This window comes from Scatophagus argus, chromosome 19, assembly GCF_020382885.2.
Source record: "Scatophagus argus isolate fScaArg1 chromosome 19, fScaArg1.pri, whole genome shotgun sequence".
Taxonomy (NCBI): domain Eukaryota; kingdom Metazoa; phylum Chordata; class Actinopteri; family Scatophagidae; genus Scatophagus; species Scatophagus argus.
This window is the reverse complement of record NC_058511.1, coordinates 21,261,672-21,281,873: the sequence shown is the minus strand read 5'-3', so window position 1 is coordinate 21,281,873 and position 20,202 is coordinate 21,261,672. Positions and strand designations below refer to the sequence as shown.

Sequence of the window (20,202 nt, the reverse complement as noted above, 5' to 3'; positions counted from 1 at the left end):
TATTAAAGATGTCAGTGAGGACGCAGGCCAGCTGGTCAGCACAATCCCTGATGACGCATCCTGGTATGTTATCGGGGCTTGCCGTCTTCCATACACTGACTTTTCTCAGTGACTTGCAGAAGTGGTTAATTTCAGACCCTGCCTGTCAGCTCACGTGATGTTACTGTTGTGTTGACAGTAACATCATTGTTGACAACCTAGAAATTATTCATTAGCCACTGATGGTAAGTTACACAGGTTGTAGACTTCAAGTACACTAAGATTTTGCCAGCATAAGAGAGATTGTCACTCACAGAGCATCCTGTCTTTTCTTCCTTCTTTTCTGAAATCAATTACAACAATCCAGATCTGAGGACTCCAGCTACCTCCCCATCAAGGCAGTGCTCAACATTTATTGGTTCCCTGTCTTAAAATGAAAAGTCAAAACCAAGCACTGCCCAACAATATGTCACCTGCCAGCCAGAGTGTTCATTGGTCCGATGCAGCACTGTACATTTTGGTTGTTGTGATATTTTTACATTTTGAGGGTACAGTATAGCAATGTTTTTCAGGTCATGTGGCACCAGTTGCTACATACAGCAAAGAGCTGTATACAGGTAGTTTTGAGATATCCAAACTCCATATGCCATATCGAAATAACTATAGTGATAATAATTTTTGCCATACATACTGTCAAGAATACAGTGTCGCTGTCCCCCGATGCAGATAAAAGGGAAAGAAAAAAAGGAAAGAGGAAAGAAGAAGAAAAGGCAGGCCAGGGAGGCAGAGGTCCGAAAGCCACTTTGAAAGCCACTTTGATGCCACAGGTAGCTCTTGGATCAAAAGAATCTACAACAAGCTGTGGCAAAACCAGATGAGACAAGACAAGAATTTCCTGGCAACGAAAAGCATGAAGACAATAAAACGACCCGACAAAGAGTGACTGGAAAGACAAGGACTAAGTAGACAAGACAACAAGACACAGATGAAACACATTAGGAGGGAGAAAGCAGTCGCCCAATAAACAAAAGCAAAGCTACATGAAACAGAGACACACAGGGGAAGTGACACTTTCAAAATAAAACAGGACATGACAAAAACCTTGAACATAACACATGGAAACACAAGACACACATGAAACATGACACATGGATCAAAAATCAAAAGACAAAACATAACCTAAACACAAGACGTGACACATACCAGCCAGTTTTTAAAGGAAATCCTCATGTTTTTTTCATAATGCAGCACACACACACACGTATATATATCTATATATATATATATATATAGATATATGTATATAGATCGATAGAGATATAGATATATACATATAGATATATATATATATATATATATACATATACATATATATACATATATATCTCCATGCTGTTTATTTTAGGTTTGAAGTTGAAAGCCTTTGTACTCCCCATCTTCAGCAGGAAACTCCTAGTGAATATGGAGTACAACACAGGATGATATAACAACCCAGGAGAAAGAAAAAATTTGGGTGTGGTGGAGTGATAAAGCAAGGCACTTAACCCCCAGTCTGCTCCCCGGGCACCTGACAATGGCAGCCCACTGCTCCTGTGTGTTTCACTACATGTTGCATGTTGCATGTGGGTGTGTTTCAATCAGTGATGGGTGAAATGCAGAGATGTAATTTCCCAACTTGAGATTAATAAAGTAAATTAAAAATATATATCTATTGACACCTTGAGTATTCCTCAAATCATGTTGACTGTATGGTAGGAAAAGGACATGGACAGCAGTTTTTTTTTCAAATGAATTACCATAACCACAGAGCTAAATTTTCACAATGACTAATCATCCTATGATTGCTGACATACACGAGCATTTGTGTCAGAAAATGTAATTTCTATGCATTCCAAATCAATAAAAATTATTACATTGTCTAACTTACATGACTCTTTCCTTCTACTCCAGTGGCCCATTGTCTCTCTGGTGTGCGTTTAGGGCATGCTGCAGGGATTAGGGGTTCAAACAGGTCACACATCTTGGCTCTTCACAAAGCACTCCACATCTATTATCAGCAGACATTCTCCATTTCTGTGGACATTGACCTGCATTCTCCACAGGTACACAAGTGTAGTTTATATAAGCAAACTACACTTTTACAAGAGTGTAGAATAAATATTAATGAGAATTGTTCTGACACCTATATATTGTATAATATGCAACAAAACTAAAACAATAAAGGGTACAAGGTTAATCTGTCACTAGTGCAGGCTGTGTAACAACACGCTAGTCGTCCCTGTGCTGCTATTTACAAAACAAAAATTATATGAATGGATAAGTCAAATGATATTTTTTACGGTAGAGTGTGGAGGATGGGTGCTAGTTTGATCTGACTAAATAGACAAAACTATAGTTACTAGAGTAAAGAGAGAAAATATGTTTTGTTCTTATCTTCTTATCTTCTATTTATCTTTTTATGTGGGCAGTCGTGGATCAGCGGTTAGGGTGTCGGACCCGTAACCGGTGGATTGCTGGTTCGATTCCCCGTCCCGGTGTCCATGGCTGAGGTACCCTTGAGCAAGGTACCTAACCCCCACTGCTCCCCGGGCGCTGCACGCGGTCGCCCACTGCCCCGGGTTTGCTGTGTGTGTGTGCACGTCACTTGGGTGGGTTAAATGCAGAGAACAAATTTCGTTGGAGTGAGTTCCCTCCAATGACAAAATATGTCACTTTATTTTTTTTTTTTTTTATCTTTATATACTTAGCAATATTTTTAATAATTCAGATTTGGCTGGGTGATTCATAACATATTTTCCCATGGTGTGGAAAACTCAGAACACACACTTAAAATTGCCTGACACAGACTTCAAAGCACTTTTAAACTTTGCATCCTTGCCATCTACACTGCACAGAATGATAAATGTTGAAAAGCTAACATACATACAGTAACTGGTATCCTCAACACTCTGATACAGACAGATAGACTGGCTGTCTACTGAATGATTGGTCAGCGGTTCAGTCCATGTAGTCAACGTGTCCTTGGCCAAGACACTTAACTCCAGAGTGCTGATCGCTGTTCCTGTCATGATCTCTGTCCGTTAAGTGTTTTATTTTTTCCCTCATGTTTCATGTCTTGTCTTCCTGTTTTATTTTGCGATCACTCACCTCTGTCTCTGTTCCAGGTCCCTGTCTGCCCTGCCTCCTCCTCGTCTGTGTGCACCTGTTCCCTGATTGTTTCTCCCGCACCTGCCTCGCATCACTCCCCATTAGTCCTGTGTATATATTCCCTCTTGTGTCTTGTCTCATTGCCAGTTCGTCGTTGTTTATCGCTTCACGTTCCAGCACTTTCATAGTCTTGTCTCTAGTGTTTTGATCCCTGCTCATTTTTTCTGACCTCGTCTTTGCTTCTCGTTTTTTGGATACCTCTGCCTGATTTTGACTGCTTTATTCGTGTACCGACCCCAGCCTGAATAAACCTTGTTCTCTGCTTTACCGTCTTCAGTCGCGCAGTGGAGTCCTCCTTTTGCCTAGTCAGGACCGTGACAGTTCCACTGGTGTGTGAGTGTTTATGTGAAAGGTTATTGCTCTCGTTTGTTAGAGAGCAAAAGATAACAGAATCAGGCCACTTGTGAATCATCCTGCTTATGTCTGCCATAGACATACTCTATATTATATATAGACTACGATAGACTACGACTACGATCCCAAAAAGGAAACCAATCCACGAATAGAAATTCAGTTTTTGTTATAGTCCTTATGTATTTTTCTAATCATAGCTACAGCAGACAATAGAAGTGTGGTGCTTGATTGATGTGTTAAACGAAAATGGTGAATGCCATGAACTGGCAGATGTACCCAAAAAAATAAATAAATAAATAAAAAAAAACGCTACCAAAAAGAAAAATCCACGAAAATCTAATCATTGTTTTGACCACATAATTTACCCTGTGAAAGTTGCATTTTGGGGCTACAGCTCAATAGGCCCCCGTTCATTCTGAACTACCTCGCAAGCACCCCCTACATAACCATAATTTGTGAGTGGGAGTTCTCCCCAAGAAATTTTCTACTTTTGCTCATATCTCGAAAATAGTCAGCTAAATTTATCTATGGAAGCATCTCAGTCAAGAAATAAATCACGCAGTTTCTGAACACACCGTCATTTTAGATCGATGACATCAGTTAATGTGTTTTTTTCTGGAGTTTCACTGGGCATCTACCCCTCAGCGCCTTGCCTCTCAAATCTCAACACTACACTACCAGAATGCAATGCAGCATGCTTCACATAGACAATGAATAGGAAGCGTGTAAATGACCAAGATGTACTATTTCTTTTAAAGTAAAAGTAAAAATCCATTTATGATGCATCTGGAAGTTTATAACAGTGTGATACCTATGACCAGCAGCTATGTCTCCGTCTGGTGTTTCATTGGTTCATTTGTACACAAATGAACAGCACTGTACTCTGAATATTTTACAGTTATTTTCCATAATAACTAATCAGTGCATTGCCCTGACCTGGGATATGCACTGGTGTCTTTGCTTTGCAATTTAATTTGTCTTGTAGATAGTGTACTGTAATGTGGTCTTTAAAGCAACCTCTGGCATAAGAATTTCCTTCAGGATTAACAAAGTTCTGTCTTTTCCCTGGGAGAGGTCGACCTGGAGGAATACACCTCCTCTGTCCTCGGCTTCATCTCCAAGTGTGCTAATGATGTCGCCACCACCAGGACAGTAACCTGCTTTCCCAACCAGAAACCCTGGCTGAACGCTGAGGTGAGAGTTCTCCTGAAAGCTAGGGATGCTGCGTTCAGGGCAGGTGAGGCATCAGCACTGAGAGTGGTGAAGAAAGAACTAACGGCAGGCATCAGCAGGGCCAAAGCCACATAAGCTCACAAAATTCAGGGGCACCTCACCTCCAACGACCCCCGGAGCATGTGGAAAGGCATAAAGTGCATCACTATAACATCAGAGATGCACAATGCCCAAAGGACCCCTCCTTGCCGGACGAACTCTACAGGTTCTATGCTCGGTTTGAGGACCCTGACACCCCCTGCACCAGACTTACACCACCACCCTTTATGTGTCTACAGTGGATGTGAGAAAGACCCTCAAGGGTATCAACCCCCGCAAAGCTGTTGGCCCGGACAACATCCAAGGGCGTGTACTGAGGGACTGCCCACACCAGCTGTCTGAGTTGCTGACATCTTTAACACCTCACTGTCACTGGCGTCCGTCCCAACCTGCTTAAAGATTACCACTATTGTCCCGGTCCCAAATTGTTCCACAGTGACAGGCCTGAACGACTATTGACCCATAGCCCTCCCTCAGCACTGGTTCCCCCCAGGCTGTGTGCTGAGCCCCCTCCTGTTCACTCTGCTGACGTACGACTGCTTGGCGAGGCATCCCAGCATAGTGAAGTTTGCAGACGACACAGCAGTGGTGGGATGCATCAACAACAATGATGAGTCGAAATACAGAGAAGAGGTGGAACACCTGGTGCAGTGGTGCAGAGAAAACAACCTCTGCATCAATATGACGAAGACCAAAGAGATGGTGGTGGACTTCAGGAAGGACAAGCGCCCCACCCCTCCCCTGCACATTGCAGGAGTAGCTGTGGAAGTGGTCTCCAGCTACAGGTACCTGGGTGTGCACCTAACCGAGGACCTCACCTGGAACACCAACACTTCCTGGCTTGTCAGGAAGGCCCACCAGCGTCTCTACTTCCTCAGGAAGCTGCGGCGAAGCTGGGCTTGGGAGCTCAGTCCTGAGGAGTTTCTACCACTGCGCGGTGGAGAGCATCCTCTGCACCTGCAGCACTGTGTGGCACGGCAACTGCACAGCCGCTGAGAGGAAGGCTCTGCAGAGGGTGGTAAAGGCTGCACAGAGTGCAGAGAATCCGGAGCAAGACCACCAGGCTCAGAAACAGCTTCTTCCGCGAAGCTGTCAGACTGCTGAACTCTAGTCATGCCCTGTAGTCCCCTACCCCCCATACACACACACACACGCCTGACCCCCCCACCCCCGTCAACACAGACCTGCACTAAAAACACTTTACACCCACAAGTGCAATACTACAAGCATAAGTGAAACTACACATGCAATACTACAATTACAAGTGCAATTTGGACTTACAAGTGCAATACGAACTACTTTGCTGGACTACCTCACACTAACACACACTTGTATATTCATACTGGCTTCTTATTTATTTATTTCCTTTCTCAGAATGTTTAGGTTTTTTATATTGTATTTGTCTTAGCCTATACATTCTACTCTTAGCCTATATATTCTATTTTTACTTAGCTTATATTTCTATTTTTTATTCAACTTTTCATTTCTTTTTTTACCTATTGCTCCCAGGACCTGAGTCCTAATTTCGTACCATAAGCATGTAAATGTGAGCTGGTATGACAATAAAAGTTCCTTGATCCTTGATCCTTATCTCTCTCTTAAATCTGTGCATTCACTGGTGTACAAATTTGTGTCCACCCTATGAAAACTGCAACTTTGTAGGTGAAGTGATTGAGAGGCCGTGAGCATGCAAATGTGTAAACGCATGTTGTGCTTGTTATAATACTCCTCTCACCTTTGTAAACCCTGCTTCCTGCTGATGTCCCCGTTGCCTTGGCGACAGCTCACCTTGATCACAGCACTTTCTTGCAGTATATGTGTTGATCTGACCCAGTTTACTTCCATGCTCAACTTTGGGCCTATACTCCATCTGCTCAGTCAGCCACATCTGCGTGCGAAGTGCAGTCTGAATCAAGGAGCTTCTGTCAGTCTGATGACATAGTGAGTCCATTTGTTTGGGTAAGCTGAGGCTATACACCTGTCCATCTCCTCGAGCCAGTTTAGTTTCTGGTAAAGCACTGTAGTTCATGTCCAGACTGTTGTGTTTCACTGGTGAGGACAGAGCTGAAGAAAGGGACAGGTCTGTTTCCAAAGTAGCACTGCTCTGCTTGTACTGGTAGAAGGGACCAGAACCCGGTGAGCGCTGCAGCAAGCTATGGCAGAGCAAGGAAGAAGATAAAGGTAGATAAAGGTCAACATTTGAAGAAAGGGGTTCCTTTCTGTACCCATATAGCAGACCTCTGTCCAGGGTGTCTAGTGAATCTGGGTTGTATTGATGGCCTGATGTCCTTGTGGAGTTCATATCAGCCCCAGATGACAACTTGGTGAGAGAAGACCACCTCCGGACAGGCTGACTGTCCTTGGTGCTTGGAGCACCCACAGGTGATATGGCTGGCGTAAACAGCTGGTATCTTGTGGTACTGGCTGGGATTCTAAAACTGGTGTACGGTGAGGAGGGTGGGGATGGTATGGTATGGGCAATAGGGATAACATCATCATCTTGGCCCAGGTGATGCTGGAACAGTGGCTGTAAAGATAAAGGTGCGGTACTGGAACTGGAGTCATCTGTAGAAAGATAAACAGGCGAAAGAGACCACTAAATGAATATGAATATAAAAGAATCAAGTAAAACATTCTCTATCTGTATCTCTATCTGGATCACTCCAATCTTAATAAAGATTGTTAATAAAGTATTTCATTAATCAACAACTATTCGCTGAAAAAGTTTACAAATGAAATATAAATCCATTAATAAAAAGTTATAATTCAATTTGGTATTTTAAATTGAGGGGCGCTTGAGGAACTTGAAAGGGCACTTCCCTTTCCCTTTTGTGATTATAGTTGCAAATACATTTGCAACTCCCTTTGCTATTCAATTTGCTTAGTCATTTAACTTCTCTTTTTAGCCTTTCCATTTAGCCTTTCTGTTAAACCTTTGGGTCTTGCACTTGCAAAACAATACGAATTAGCCATGGAATGTAACAAGCTTTCTGACTGGTTGGAGAACAAAAAGTAGCTTTGGAGCCTGGTTCCTTTTGTGCAGGTAAATTGAAGGTAAAAGAAAGTAGGTAAAAGGGAACTTAATGCACTGGCACATCTGTGAGAAAAAACATGGTTGTGTTCTGCCCTCATTTTGAACAGTGTGAAGGAATTTTCATTATATAAGGCTTGTGAGCTGGGTTACTCTGTGTCAGACATAGGCCTTGGGGTTTAAAGTGAAGGCAGCAATGAGTCTGTGAGGAGGCAGAGTTATCATATCTGTTGGGGAAGCAGGACATACTCTGGCAGGAAGTTAAGTTAAGTATTACCGTGGGAGCCAAGGTTACAGAAGAAGTCTGCCTTTCTCCCTGGACACTACAGTTTAGGTCAGGGGTCGGCAACGCGCGGCTCTGGAGCCGCATGCAGCTCTTCAGTGCCTCCCTAGTGGCTCTCTGGAGCTTTTTCAAAAATGTATGAAAATGGAAAGAAATAGGGGGGAATATATATATTTTGTTTTAATATGGTTTCTATAGGAGGACAAACATGACACAAACATTCTTAACGTTTTCCAGTGCTGTAAAAATGTTTATAATAAATATTAAATTTCAACATTTCTGTCAACGATGATGTGCATCATAGCCTGCGACACACGTTTCAGCGCAGCGCGGTGCCACGCAGGTGACTATTGTAAACAAACCGGCGGGTGTGTCATGGGCCATGGATCCCAAAGGGAAAAAGCGAAAGATCGCTGATGAGAACAGAGGATTCAAGGAAGAATGGACCGAATCATTTGCTTTCATTGCTGATGCGGAAGGATTGCCTGCATGTTTGCTTTGTAATGAGAAGTTGTCAAATAACAAAAAGAGTAATTTGGAAAGACATTTCCAGGGAAGGCATGCTAAATTTGCAGCAGACCACCCAGTTGGGAGTGAGAGAAAAAGTGCGATTGCTTTACTTCTGAAGAAATTAGAGGAGCGCAAAGATATTTTTAAGAAGTGGATTGCATCTTCAAACTCCACTTCTGCTGCTAGTTTTGTTGCAACCCGGGAGATAATAAAGCGTGGAAAACCGTTCACAGATGGTGAGTACATGAAGGATTCATTCATCAAATTGGTCATTTTGGTAAGCTAATATAGCTAATATACACTTACAGCCTGTGTTCCCTTCATATAAGGCTTATATATATATTGACCTTGTTCTGACATATGGTATAGATATAGAACATTTAACTGTCTCTGAACAAAATCCTCTTCTGTCTGACCATTGTTTAATAGCTTTTGAGTTTATACTATTTGACTTCATACCACCAAGAAAAAACTCCTACACTAGGTACCTGTCTGATAGTGCTGTGGCTAAATTTAAAGAAACTGTTCTATTGTCATTAACTTCAGTATCATGTCCCCATACGAGTGAACAATACAATAATCCCTCTCAAATCGACCATTTCGTGGACAGTGCTGGAAGTTTACTAAGGACGACTTTAGACTCTGTTGCTCCGCTAAAAAAGAAACTCATAAAGCAAAAGAAACTTGCACCCTGGTATAATACAGAGGTTCGCAAATTAAAGCAAAATGTGCAAAAACTTGAGAGGAAATGGCGTTCCTCCAAACTTACTGAATCTCGCTCAATCTGGCAAGATAGTCTTAGATTATATAGGAAGGCCCTACGGACTGCCAGAGCAGCCTATTACTCAAAATTAATTGAGGATAACAAGCATAATCTCAGGTTTCTCTTCAGCACTGTAGCCAGGCTGACAGAGAGCCATAGTGCTATCGAGCCTTGTATCCCTGTGACCCTTAGCAGCAATTACTTTATAACCTTTTTTAACGACAAGATCTTAAACATTAGAGACAAAATTCAGCACCTACTGACCTCAGCTGGTACTGATGTAACATCAAACACTAGTGTCTTAGAACCAACAGTAGAAACAGATAATCATCTTGACTGCTTTTCACCGATTGATCCCCATCAGCTATACTCACTCGTATATTCATCCAAGCCAACAACATGCCTATTAGACCCCATCCCTACCAACCTTCTCAAAGAAGCTTTACCCTTACTTAGCACCTGTCTATTAGACATGATCAATCTGTCCCTGATAACAGGCTATGTACTCCAGTCCTTTAAAGTAGCTGTAGTCAAACCTCTCCTTAAAAAACAAACACTTGATCCAGAGGTTTTAAGCAACTACAGACCAATATCTAACCTTCCATTTCTTTCCAAGATCCTTGAAAGAACAGTCGCCAATCAGTTATATGACTTTCTTCAAAACAATAACTTATTTGAAAATTTTCAATCTGGCTTTAGAGCTCATCATAGCACAGAAACAGCATTGGTCAAAGTCACAAATGACCTCCTCCTGGCATCAGACAAGGGATTTATCTCTGTCCTTGTACTGTTAGAACTTAGTGCTGCATTTGACACCATTGACCACTCTATATTACTGAACAGATTGGAACACCTAATTGACATCAAAGGAATTGCATTAAGCTGGTTTCAGTCTTATTTATCAGATCGATTTCAATTTGTTCATGTTAATGATACATCGTCCACACTCACAAAAGTTAGTCATGGAGTTCTCCAAGGTTCTGTCCTTGGGCCAATATTATTCAGCCTGTATATGCTCCTCATTGGTGATATTATTAGGAAACACCCCCATACATTCATTGTTATGCGGATGACACACAATTGTACTTATCAATGAAACCAGATGAAACAAATCAGCTAGTCAAGCTTCAGGCATGTCTTAAAGACATAAAAACCTGGATGACCAGCAACTTCCTACTTCTAAATTCAGACAAAACTGAAGTTATTGTTTAGGGCCCCAAACACCTTGGAAACATGAGAGATCATATTTCTCCTGTTCTGGCTTCTCTACATTGGCTACCTGTAAAATTCAGGATAGATTTTAAAATTCTCTCTATATTTAAGAGTAGACTAAAAACTTTCCTCTTTGATAAAGCTTATAGTTAGGGCTGGCCTAGGCCGGCCCCTAGTTATGCTGCTATCGGACTAGTCCCAGCCTAGTCAAGCGAGCATGAACTGATGAAGCCTCTTGGATGAGAGGTGAAACGTCTTCAAAGACAAATAACTAAGTCCAGTTGCATTCGATTGAATTTCCTTGAGATAACCATGATCTGGATGAATGAGAATATTCACAGGCATGCTGCTATAGGCTTAGACTACCGGGGGCCCTCCCATGACGCACTGAGCTCCTTCTTCCTCTCCCTCTCCTTCTGCACACATTCATGTCCCATTAATGCATATTACTAACTCAACTTCTTCCCTGGAGTCCTTGTGCTTTCTTGTCCCGCAGATTCCTATCGATCATGACTGGACCTCCTGCTGCAGTCCTGCTGTCGTCCTGCTCAAAACCTACTGCGATTACTACTGTTTAGTCATAATCTGATTTAAATCTGTTACGACTCTGTACAGCTACTACCATTGTTGTTACTACTTTTGTTATCAAAATCACCGTAATACCTTCTGTGTACTTCATTGTCATTATCATTATCTATATTTCCGATACTTCTGGTATTATTACTGCTGCTATGCATCTCTGCTTGTGTGCTCCTTCTCTCACACCCCACCCCCTCTGCCTCTCTCCCGTGCTCTCTCTCTCTCTCTCTCTCTTGGTCTCCTGCTCTCTCTCCCCCTCTCTCTCTCTCTCTCTCTCTCTCTCTCTCTCCCTCTCTCTCAACCGGTCAAGGCAGATGGCTGCACATCTTCAGCTGGTCGCCAAGTGCTTGCTCAAGGGGGAATGTTGGACTCTCTCTATTTACAATTTAACTAAAGAGAGGTCTAGACCTGCTCAAATTGGAAAGTGTCATGAGATAACTTTTGTTGTGAATTGGCGCTATATAAATCAGAATCAGAATCAGAATCAGAATTCCTTTATTAATCCCTGGAGGGAAATTCTTGTTTTTACAGACATTGCACATGCAGTATTCCCGACCAAGAAAGGAGAAAAGTGCAGAGTATAAAAATAGGATAAACAAAAAACTAAAATCTCAAGTACAGGTATTTACAAAAAACTGTATTCAAATTTTTTAAGAAAAATTTAAAAATACAGGTATGTACATGTGTAAAAGAGCCAATATGTACATTGTATATACAAGTGAGTGTGTCCGTCACAGTGCTGAGTTTAACAGTTTGATGGCGACAGGCAGGAATGATTTCCTGTGTTGCTCTGTGGTGCATCGTGGCAGTATGAGTCTGTTGCTGAACGAACTCCTGTAGGCGATCAGCACATTGTGGAGAGGGTGAGAGGGAAAGTCCAGTATGGTTCTTATTTTGGACAACATCCTCCTCTCAGACACCACTGTCAGAGAGTCCAGTTCCTCTCCCACAACATGGCTGGCCTTCTTGATTCTATTGAGTCTGTTAGTGTCCCTCACCCTCAGGCAGCTGCCCCAGCAGGCAACGGCATATGTGATGGCACTGGACACCACCGACTCGTAGAACATCCTCAGCATCGTCCTGCAGATATTGAAGGACCTCAGCCGCCTCAGAAAGTAGAGGCGTCTCTGGCCCTTTCTGTAGACCATGTCCACGTTCTTGCACCAGTCCAGTTTGTGGTCTAAGTACACCCCCAGGTATTTGTACTCCTCCACCACCTCCACGGTGTCCCCTTTGATGTTGATAGGGGTCACTGGAGCCTTAGTCCTCCTCAGGTCCACCACCAGTTCCTTGGTCTTTGTCACATGGAGCTGTAGGTGGTTTTTCCCGCTCCATGTGACAAAGTTGTCCACTACCGTCCTGTACTCTCTCTCATCCCCACCAGTAATACACCCAACCACTGCAGAGTCATCAGAAAATTTCTGAAGATGGCAGGACTCTGTGCAGTGCGTAAAGTCTGTGGTGTAAATAGTGAAGAGGAAGGGAGAGAGGACAGTCCCCTGTGGAGCCCCGGTGTTGCTGATCACTTCATCTGACAGGCAGCACTTCAGGCGTACATACTGCGGTCTGCCCGTCAGATAGTCTGCGATCCAGGACACCAGTGGGGCATCCACCTGCATCGCTGTCAGCTTCTCAGCCAGCAGAGCCGGCCTGATGGTGTCAAACGCACTCGAGAAATCGAAGAACGTGATTCTCACAGTGCTTGCCGGCTTGTCTAGGTGAGTGTAGACTCTGTTCAACAGGTAGATGATGGCATCGTCCACTCCGAGGCGGGGCTGGTAGGCGAACTGAAGGGGATCCTAAGTGGTTGGACCATGGGCCGAAGCTGTTCCAGGACGAGTCTTTCCAGGGTCTTCATGATGTGTGACGTCAGGGCCACAGGCCTGTAGTCCTTGGGGTCGCTGGGACGCGGCATCTTCGGGACAGGAACAAGGCATGACGTCTTCCACACCACGGGGACCCTCTGAAGACTCAGACTCAGGTTGAAGACATAATGGAGTACTCCGCTTAGCTGGGGGGCACAGGCTTTCAGGACCCTGGGGCTCACACCATCTGGGCCTGCAGCTTTGCCTGCACGGAGTCTCTGCAGCTGTCTTCTCACCTGGTCAGCTGTGAAGGTCATCGTTGGGGTGATGGGTGGGGGAGGAGTGCTTGTGGTACCCAGGTGAGAGTGGTCCACCCAGGCTTCTGGGGACGAGGTGTGAGCGAGGCCATCTAGATGGAATGTGGGTGGAGGGAGAGAGGCTGGAGTGGCTGGTTGCTGCAACCGTACTGCTGAGGAGTCGTTTGAAATGTGAATTGGGGTCCCTGTGTCGAATCTGTTAAAAAACTGATTCAGCTCATTCGCCCGTTCCACACTGCCATCAACTCCTCCGCTGTTTGGCCCGTAACCTGTGATGGTCCTCATGCCACTCCACACCTCTCTCGTGTTGTTCTGCTGGAGTTTCCACTCCAGCTTCCTCCGGTACCTCTCCTTTGCCTCCCTGATCTTTATTCTCAGGGTGCGCTGAATAGCTCTCACCTCCTCCCTATAGCCTGCTCTGAAAGCCCTCTTCTTGTTGTTGAGGATGGCTTTGATGTCCTTGGTTACCCACGGCTTGTTGTTGGGGTAACACTTTACCGTTGTGGTTGGGACAATGGTGTCCACACAGAAGTTTATGTAAACTGAATTGAATTGAATATAAGGCTTTTCATTTTTTGCAGCTCCATACAGATTTGTTTTTTGTTTTTTTGGTCCAATATGGCTCTTTGAACATTTTGGGTTGCTGACCCCTGGTTTAGGTGATTGTGCCCTTTTACACAGTACCTCTACAATGTGCTGACAGTGGTCTGGTGGTCCATATAATGTGATATCAGCTAACAATGCATTCCCTTGTTTAGAAACTGGCAAACAGTCTGATTTTGTAGATGTAGGTACACTGAGTTTCCATACAGTATCCAAGACACAGTGTAGTTTTAATAGCTAACTGTGATAATAATGACCAACATCTTTCACACATAGTTATTTGCTTCCAAGTCTGTTTGATACGGCCAGGGTTACAGCTGAAATAATAAAGCTAAATTGTCAATACATACATACCACAACAACACATCTGTGCAACACATTAATATAATGGAATACACAAATGTAATGATAATCAGATGCCCTAATTGTGAATTTCCCCAGTGTGGGACTAATAATGGCCTATCTTATCTTATTTTAATGATGGGACAGTGATTAAGAGCTGATAAGGAGAGAGATCAGCATACTGAAATGCTCCTATTTAAAGAGCTTTTGTTTTTGACATATCAAGCTCTTCCTCAGACTTTTTTTGGGATGTGAGTGTCCCAATCTGGCTAGTGACGACATAATTCCCCATTTGGTCTTCCATCGCTGGATGTCTAGATGGTGTTCAGCAAATGTCGCCACTATAGACAACTGGAAAACTCTCTGAGGAAAGCCTGGTCTGGTTAGTAAAGATGGCATCCATCCTACTTTGGATGGGGCAACTCTCTTGTCTGTGAACATAGTAAATTATGTATGCCACCCAAAACCATGACAACCACCCAGAGTCCAGACCACTGCAGGCTCCTTTTTGTACTGTCACTCCTATTCTGTCAGCCCTATTCACACCCCATAGAAACTGTTGTGAATTGTGAAAAAAAGTTGTGAAAAAAATCCAAGTTAAAATCAAACCAACTACTATGGCTAACCAATCCAAGTTAATTATTAAATGTGGTTTCTTAAATATTCTGTCCCTCATATCCAAATCTCTGTTAATAAATGATCTCATATGTAATCACCATATTGATGTAATGTCACTCACAAAAACCTGGTTGCAGCACAATGAATTTATCAGTTGAAATGAATCAACCCCTCTGTACTACATTAACTACCAAGTTCCCAGAAATAGTGGTAGAGGAGGAGGAGTGGCAGCAGTTAGTCAGTCACATTTGCATATTAACCCCAAACCTACTGCTAAATACAACTCATTTGAAACTCTTACTCTTAGCTTCTCACACCCAGACTGGAGAGCAGATAAACCACTCTTACCACCGCTTTCTATCATACTTGGCAATAAACTCAGACAAAGTAATCATACTGGGAGACTTTAACATTCATGTGGATGTTGAAAATGACTGTCCAGCTTCTGCATTCAAATCACTGGTAGACTCAATTGGCTTCTCTCAGAGGGTAAATAAACCCACTCACTCTTTTAATCATATTCTAAACCTGGTGCTAACCTATGGCATTGAGGTTGTCCACCTTAATATTTTTCCCCCAAATCCTGTCTTGTCTGACCACTCTTTAAAAACACAAGAGTTGTACAGTGGTTAGAACTGTCGCCTCACAGCAAAAGGGTTCCTGGTTCGAATCTCGGTCTGGGCCCTTCTGTGTGGAGTATGCATGTACCTGCATGGGTTTTCTCCAGGTACTCTGGCTTCCTACTCCCACAATCCCAAAAACATTCACATTAGGTTAATTGGCTACTCTACATTGCCAATAGGCGTGAGTGTGAGAGTGTGTGGTTGTCTGTCTTTGTGTGTCAGCCCTGTGATTGACTGGCAACCAGTCCAAGGTGTACCCCACCTCTCGCCCGTAGTTAGCTCATCTAGTTGTGCTCATCTAGAAAAATCAGAATTCTTTTATAGATAGATACTTTATTTATCCCCAAGGGGAAATTCTTGAAAAGGTAAGGGCTTCATAATGCCTGTAAATGCCTCATAACGTTGTACTGCCGTTCAATCATCCAGACTGGATCCCCATGCACAACAAATTAGTTTCTGTCATCATTTTGTTATATTTATATTTTCACAGTAATGTGACTGTGTATACATGTATATGTATAAAATTCACTTTTTACAGCATTTATGTATACATTGATTCACTGGGGTCTCCAATGCACCGGTGGGGACACCTCAACTTCAGCACTCACCCAGCAAGACATCCTGCTGCCAGTAATATACACAGCTTCAATCGTAGTTTGTTCAAGTAGTACAGTTTAAAAAATTCTTTCATCTTTGATTCAAGTGATAAAACCTGCTGACTGAACCTTTTATAAAGAATGCAGAATAAATTGACAGGACATCCTACCTTCCACGCTGTCAGAGCAGTAAGTGCCAATGCCAGTATCACTGTCAGACACCGTGCTGAGTCGGCGCCCACCATATATATTGTTCCCAGGCCCAGGTGGGTTGTTATACCAGACTGATTCCTGACCATGGACCCATCCTGGACAGCCACCACTACTGGAGCCTAAAACAACAATTTTTCAAAGGCTAACTGTGAGACAAGTCATTCCGTAAAAATAACTGGGGTTATCCGGCGGGCTGCTCGACAATATTTGATTCAGTTATACTCATTGTGAGTAAGAAACAACTTAAATACTGTCACCCTCGCATTTTTTTATTATGTTCAGAAATTTGTATTTAGGTTGCTTAGTAGATAATGTACAGCAGCATTGTTACTCTGGGACAAGATTTTGTGACTTTGGAACATTATGACAGCAGCAAGATCCTGACATAAACAGCAGAAATACGCTGTCCCAATTACAAAGTAACCCACCAACAATGTGTGCTTAAACGTATTTTTGGCAAATAAAGCATTAGAATGGCTGGAATGTAATCAGTTGACTTATGATAAAATGCAGTTTTAAAAGTTTTCAAATTAAATACAATAAATAATATTAAAGAAAATACAAATGGAATAGAAAATGCCGTGATAGCGCAGCTACACAGGCTGTGTGACACCTAAATGTCATATTCGAATATAGGTCATTTCATGTCCAGATATCTTTACATATCAAAATATAGCACATTTTCTGCAGGTTTAATAGATACAACATGAGAACATATAAATGCCTATTTCTTATTACTTTTTGAATTATATACTGACAAATAAAATTACTCCTATCTGTTTTTCTCTTTCTATGTAGAACCTTTTTCCAAATGTTCAATTAAGCATGCAATGAAAATAATTAAATAAAGAAAAAAGAAAGAACACAGGTTTCTTGTGTAGTTGGTAAAAGAGGTTAGCAGTAGTGATAAAAGTAAGGAGAGCTGCTTCCTGTCATTTATTCCAAATTAGTGCCAAATCAGTTTTAATGAATATGTTCCTTATGTATACTTAAGACATGTGTTTTACAGTTTCATCTGCTACCTCTGCAGTGTCAAAAAGACATGGGTTCAAAAACAGAAGAAAAATTCACAGAGGGATCTTCATATGAGGTACACGTTAAAGCTTGAGTGCACCAATCACTGTTGTAGAAGCATGAGCAGGTTATGTATGCAGCACTGGTTACCATGGCGATGTACCCAGGTAAGAAGTGAACCACCTTTGTAACACTGAAGATCCAGGGTTAACCCTGAAGTTACTTCACTAACAGCAAATCCTGCTTTGTAGAACAGGCCTCCTGGCATTCATATCAAGCCTAATTTGCTTTTACAGGTGTTTGCATCCCAGTCTGCCTAATCCTCACAGATTTTTAAGTCTGATCCCACTGCTTCTTTAAAGTCAGTCCACAGTAAACTCTATTTTTAATCGTTTAGAATTTATTAATATGAAAGGTTTAAGTTTAATTTATTTAAATATCAGAAGTATTATTCAGCATGAACAAGTCAAAAGATGCTTGCCATCTGGCCTAACAACTTTCCTGGGGAAAAACTCTGCAAGGTTATGATGGTAAAGCTCTCAATGAAGTATTCAATAAAGCAAGAACATGAGCATTTATTGGATCCCCCGAGGAAACATCAGAACATACTAATAGCTTAATAATACCAATAATTTTCAGGCATTATCTAACAAAGATTAAAAATATCACTAAAAATACATTGGGATGCTTTAAAATGTGCTTGCAACATATGGGCTCTTGTCACCTTGTAACAGCTATAAACAGAGTTTAGAGACCTGGTAATTCAGTCTATGTTAATGTACATATAGTCAACACCACAGGACTCCCTTAGGAAATTTGTGGCAATTAACAAGATGATTATTGTATATATTGCTCACTTATACTTATAATACTTAATGCATACATTCAAGAATCCATGAACTGCATGACCACACATCGATAATAGTAACAGCCTAATTAAAAACGCTTTTGCTTTTCACGACTTTTGCATAATGTACAATATGACAGTGCATTACACCTATTTCCATTATATATCCCTTTTATATTCTCTTTGCTGTACTGTGATACATGTAAAGATTAACTCGTTTAGTCACATAGCTTTCCTATCGTTTGTAATTTCAATTGCTGTTATTTTTTTGTGTAGCGTTAAGTCTGTTCGCTTAAACTGCAACTTGACAAACTGTCTTGTATAATACCTCAGAACAAGGAACGGCTGAAAAACTAAGACACACTTCTTTTGCGTGTTCTCGAGTTGTTGATACAACGTTTTAGCACAGTCATAGCATAATATCCTAGGTGCTCCCATACGCTAACTACTGTACTAGCTGCTCCGTAAAAAAAACAATCAGTGGGTGCAGCACGCCATCACCTTCCCATCCCACATGGCTATCTTATGGAAATCTCACCTGTTTTATTGGATTCATATCCATCTTCATCACTTTTGTACCACATTCTGAATGACTGCGAGCATTATATAACAGCAGGAAAAGACGGTAGCCTAGCAAAGGACAAAAGAAAAAAAATAGGGCTAGCCTACTGTCTGACGTTACGTGTTCATGACGTTATGGAACAAAAAATCGGACAGAATGTATAGCGGGTCTTCGCTCTCTGCTTCTGTGTTTGATAACAGTACCTTTCCTATAGGTCTACGGTACGCTTATACACCCTGAGTTGAATGTCCTCTGGCTGGACGTGATTACATCAAACTCCTCCTCCGCAGCTCAGTCGCAGTAGGGGAGAGCTGAGCATCTTGTCACAGGGCTTATATCTCCGATGCCAGGGGGCGCTATCTAAAAAAAACATTACATTCTAAAATCATTGCTCTTGACATGCAGGATATGTCACTATGTTGCTGTCAGTCACTGTCTGCAGTCAGATGCTGGGACGTGTTTCCACTTGAAGTGACTTTATCTTCTCAACTGGAAAAACAGTCAACATACAGTATCTTCCCAGTCTTATCTTTGCCTGCAGTTTTGTTCTGCTGCCCATTTTCACACACAAAATGTAGCTCTTCTCTAACCTTTTCATGCTGCTTGCTTACAGCTACCATCTGGTGACAAAAAAAAACATGCAGCACTTTCCCACATATTTGGACTGCATAAAATAACTTTGTAGTTAAAACACGTAATGTAAGTGTTTTGGAACACAGACACAAATTCAATTTACTTAATTATACCGTATACTTTACATAAAAGAAAATATAGTGGTGGGGTCCCTCATAAACCCAGCAAACACGAAGAGTTAATAGCAACCATCTTCTGGGTATCGTGGACCTCTCACACTCTCTCCCTCTTTAAGAATGTCATCCTGACATTTTTATTGTATGCCCTAGCCTTAAACATAGACAGGAATGAAGATGAATTGGTATGTTGTTAACCATTAACACGATAAACATTCATTCATTCATTTTCTATACAGTTTATCCGTCACACTCACGCCTATTGGCAATGTAGAGTAGCCAATTAACCTCATGTGCGTGTTTTTGGATTGTGGGAGGAAACCAGAGTACCCAGGGAAAACCCACACAGGCACAGGGAGAACATGCAAACTCCACACAGAAGGGTCTGGACCAGTATCAGACCTGGGACCCTCTTGCTATGAGGTAACAGTGCTAACCACTGCACCAGCGTGCTGCCCCACAATAAACATTTAAGCTATAATACTATTTATGAAATACACGGACTACCATGAAGCCATGGCAGAAGTTGTTCAGGTATAAAGAAGCTCCCTGGTGGCAAGGCTCTGGGGAGTGTATGAGATTCAACCAAAGATGCTTGAAACTAGTTTAAGGATAACGAAGGATATCAAACTATTGTGTGAACTTAGGATTGTATTAATAACATTAACATTATTAAACGTAATCGATACAACAAATACACCAAAACCAGTGGGGCTTAAGATC

The 20,202-nt window shown here is 42.1% G+C and overlaps 1 protein-coding gene across 4 annotated transcripts in view; it reads right to left on the bottom strand.

Moving 5' to 3' along the window:
* Window positions 1-19,079, bottom strand: part of cep85l (centrosomal protein 85, like) — an 87,099-nt gene extending 68,020 nt beyond the window's left edge. For 2 of the 4 annotated variants that reach the window (XM_046372333.1, XM_046372336.1), the window contains exons 1-3: window positions 18,707-19,075; window positions 16,265-16,426; window positions 6,548-7,377 (exon numbers count right to left, since the gene is read on the bottom strand). In XM_046372333.1, the coding sequence (XP_046228289.1) occupies window positions 6,548-7,377; window positions 16,265-16,426; window positions 18,707-18,752 (1,038 nt within the window). In that variant the 5' untranslated portion in view covers window positions 18,753-19,075. Of the gene's footprint in view, window positions 1-6,547; window positions 7,378-16,264; window positions 16,427-18,706 lie in introns of all 4 variants that reach the window. The other 2 variants (XM_046372337.1, XM_046372338.1) reach the window with 2 other exon arrangements.
* Window positions 19,080-20,202: the final 1,123 nt, after the last annotated feature.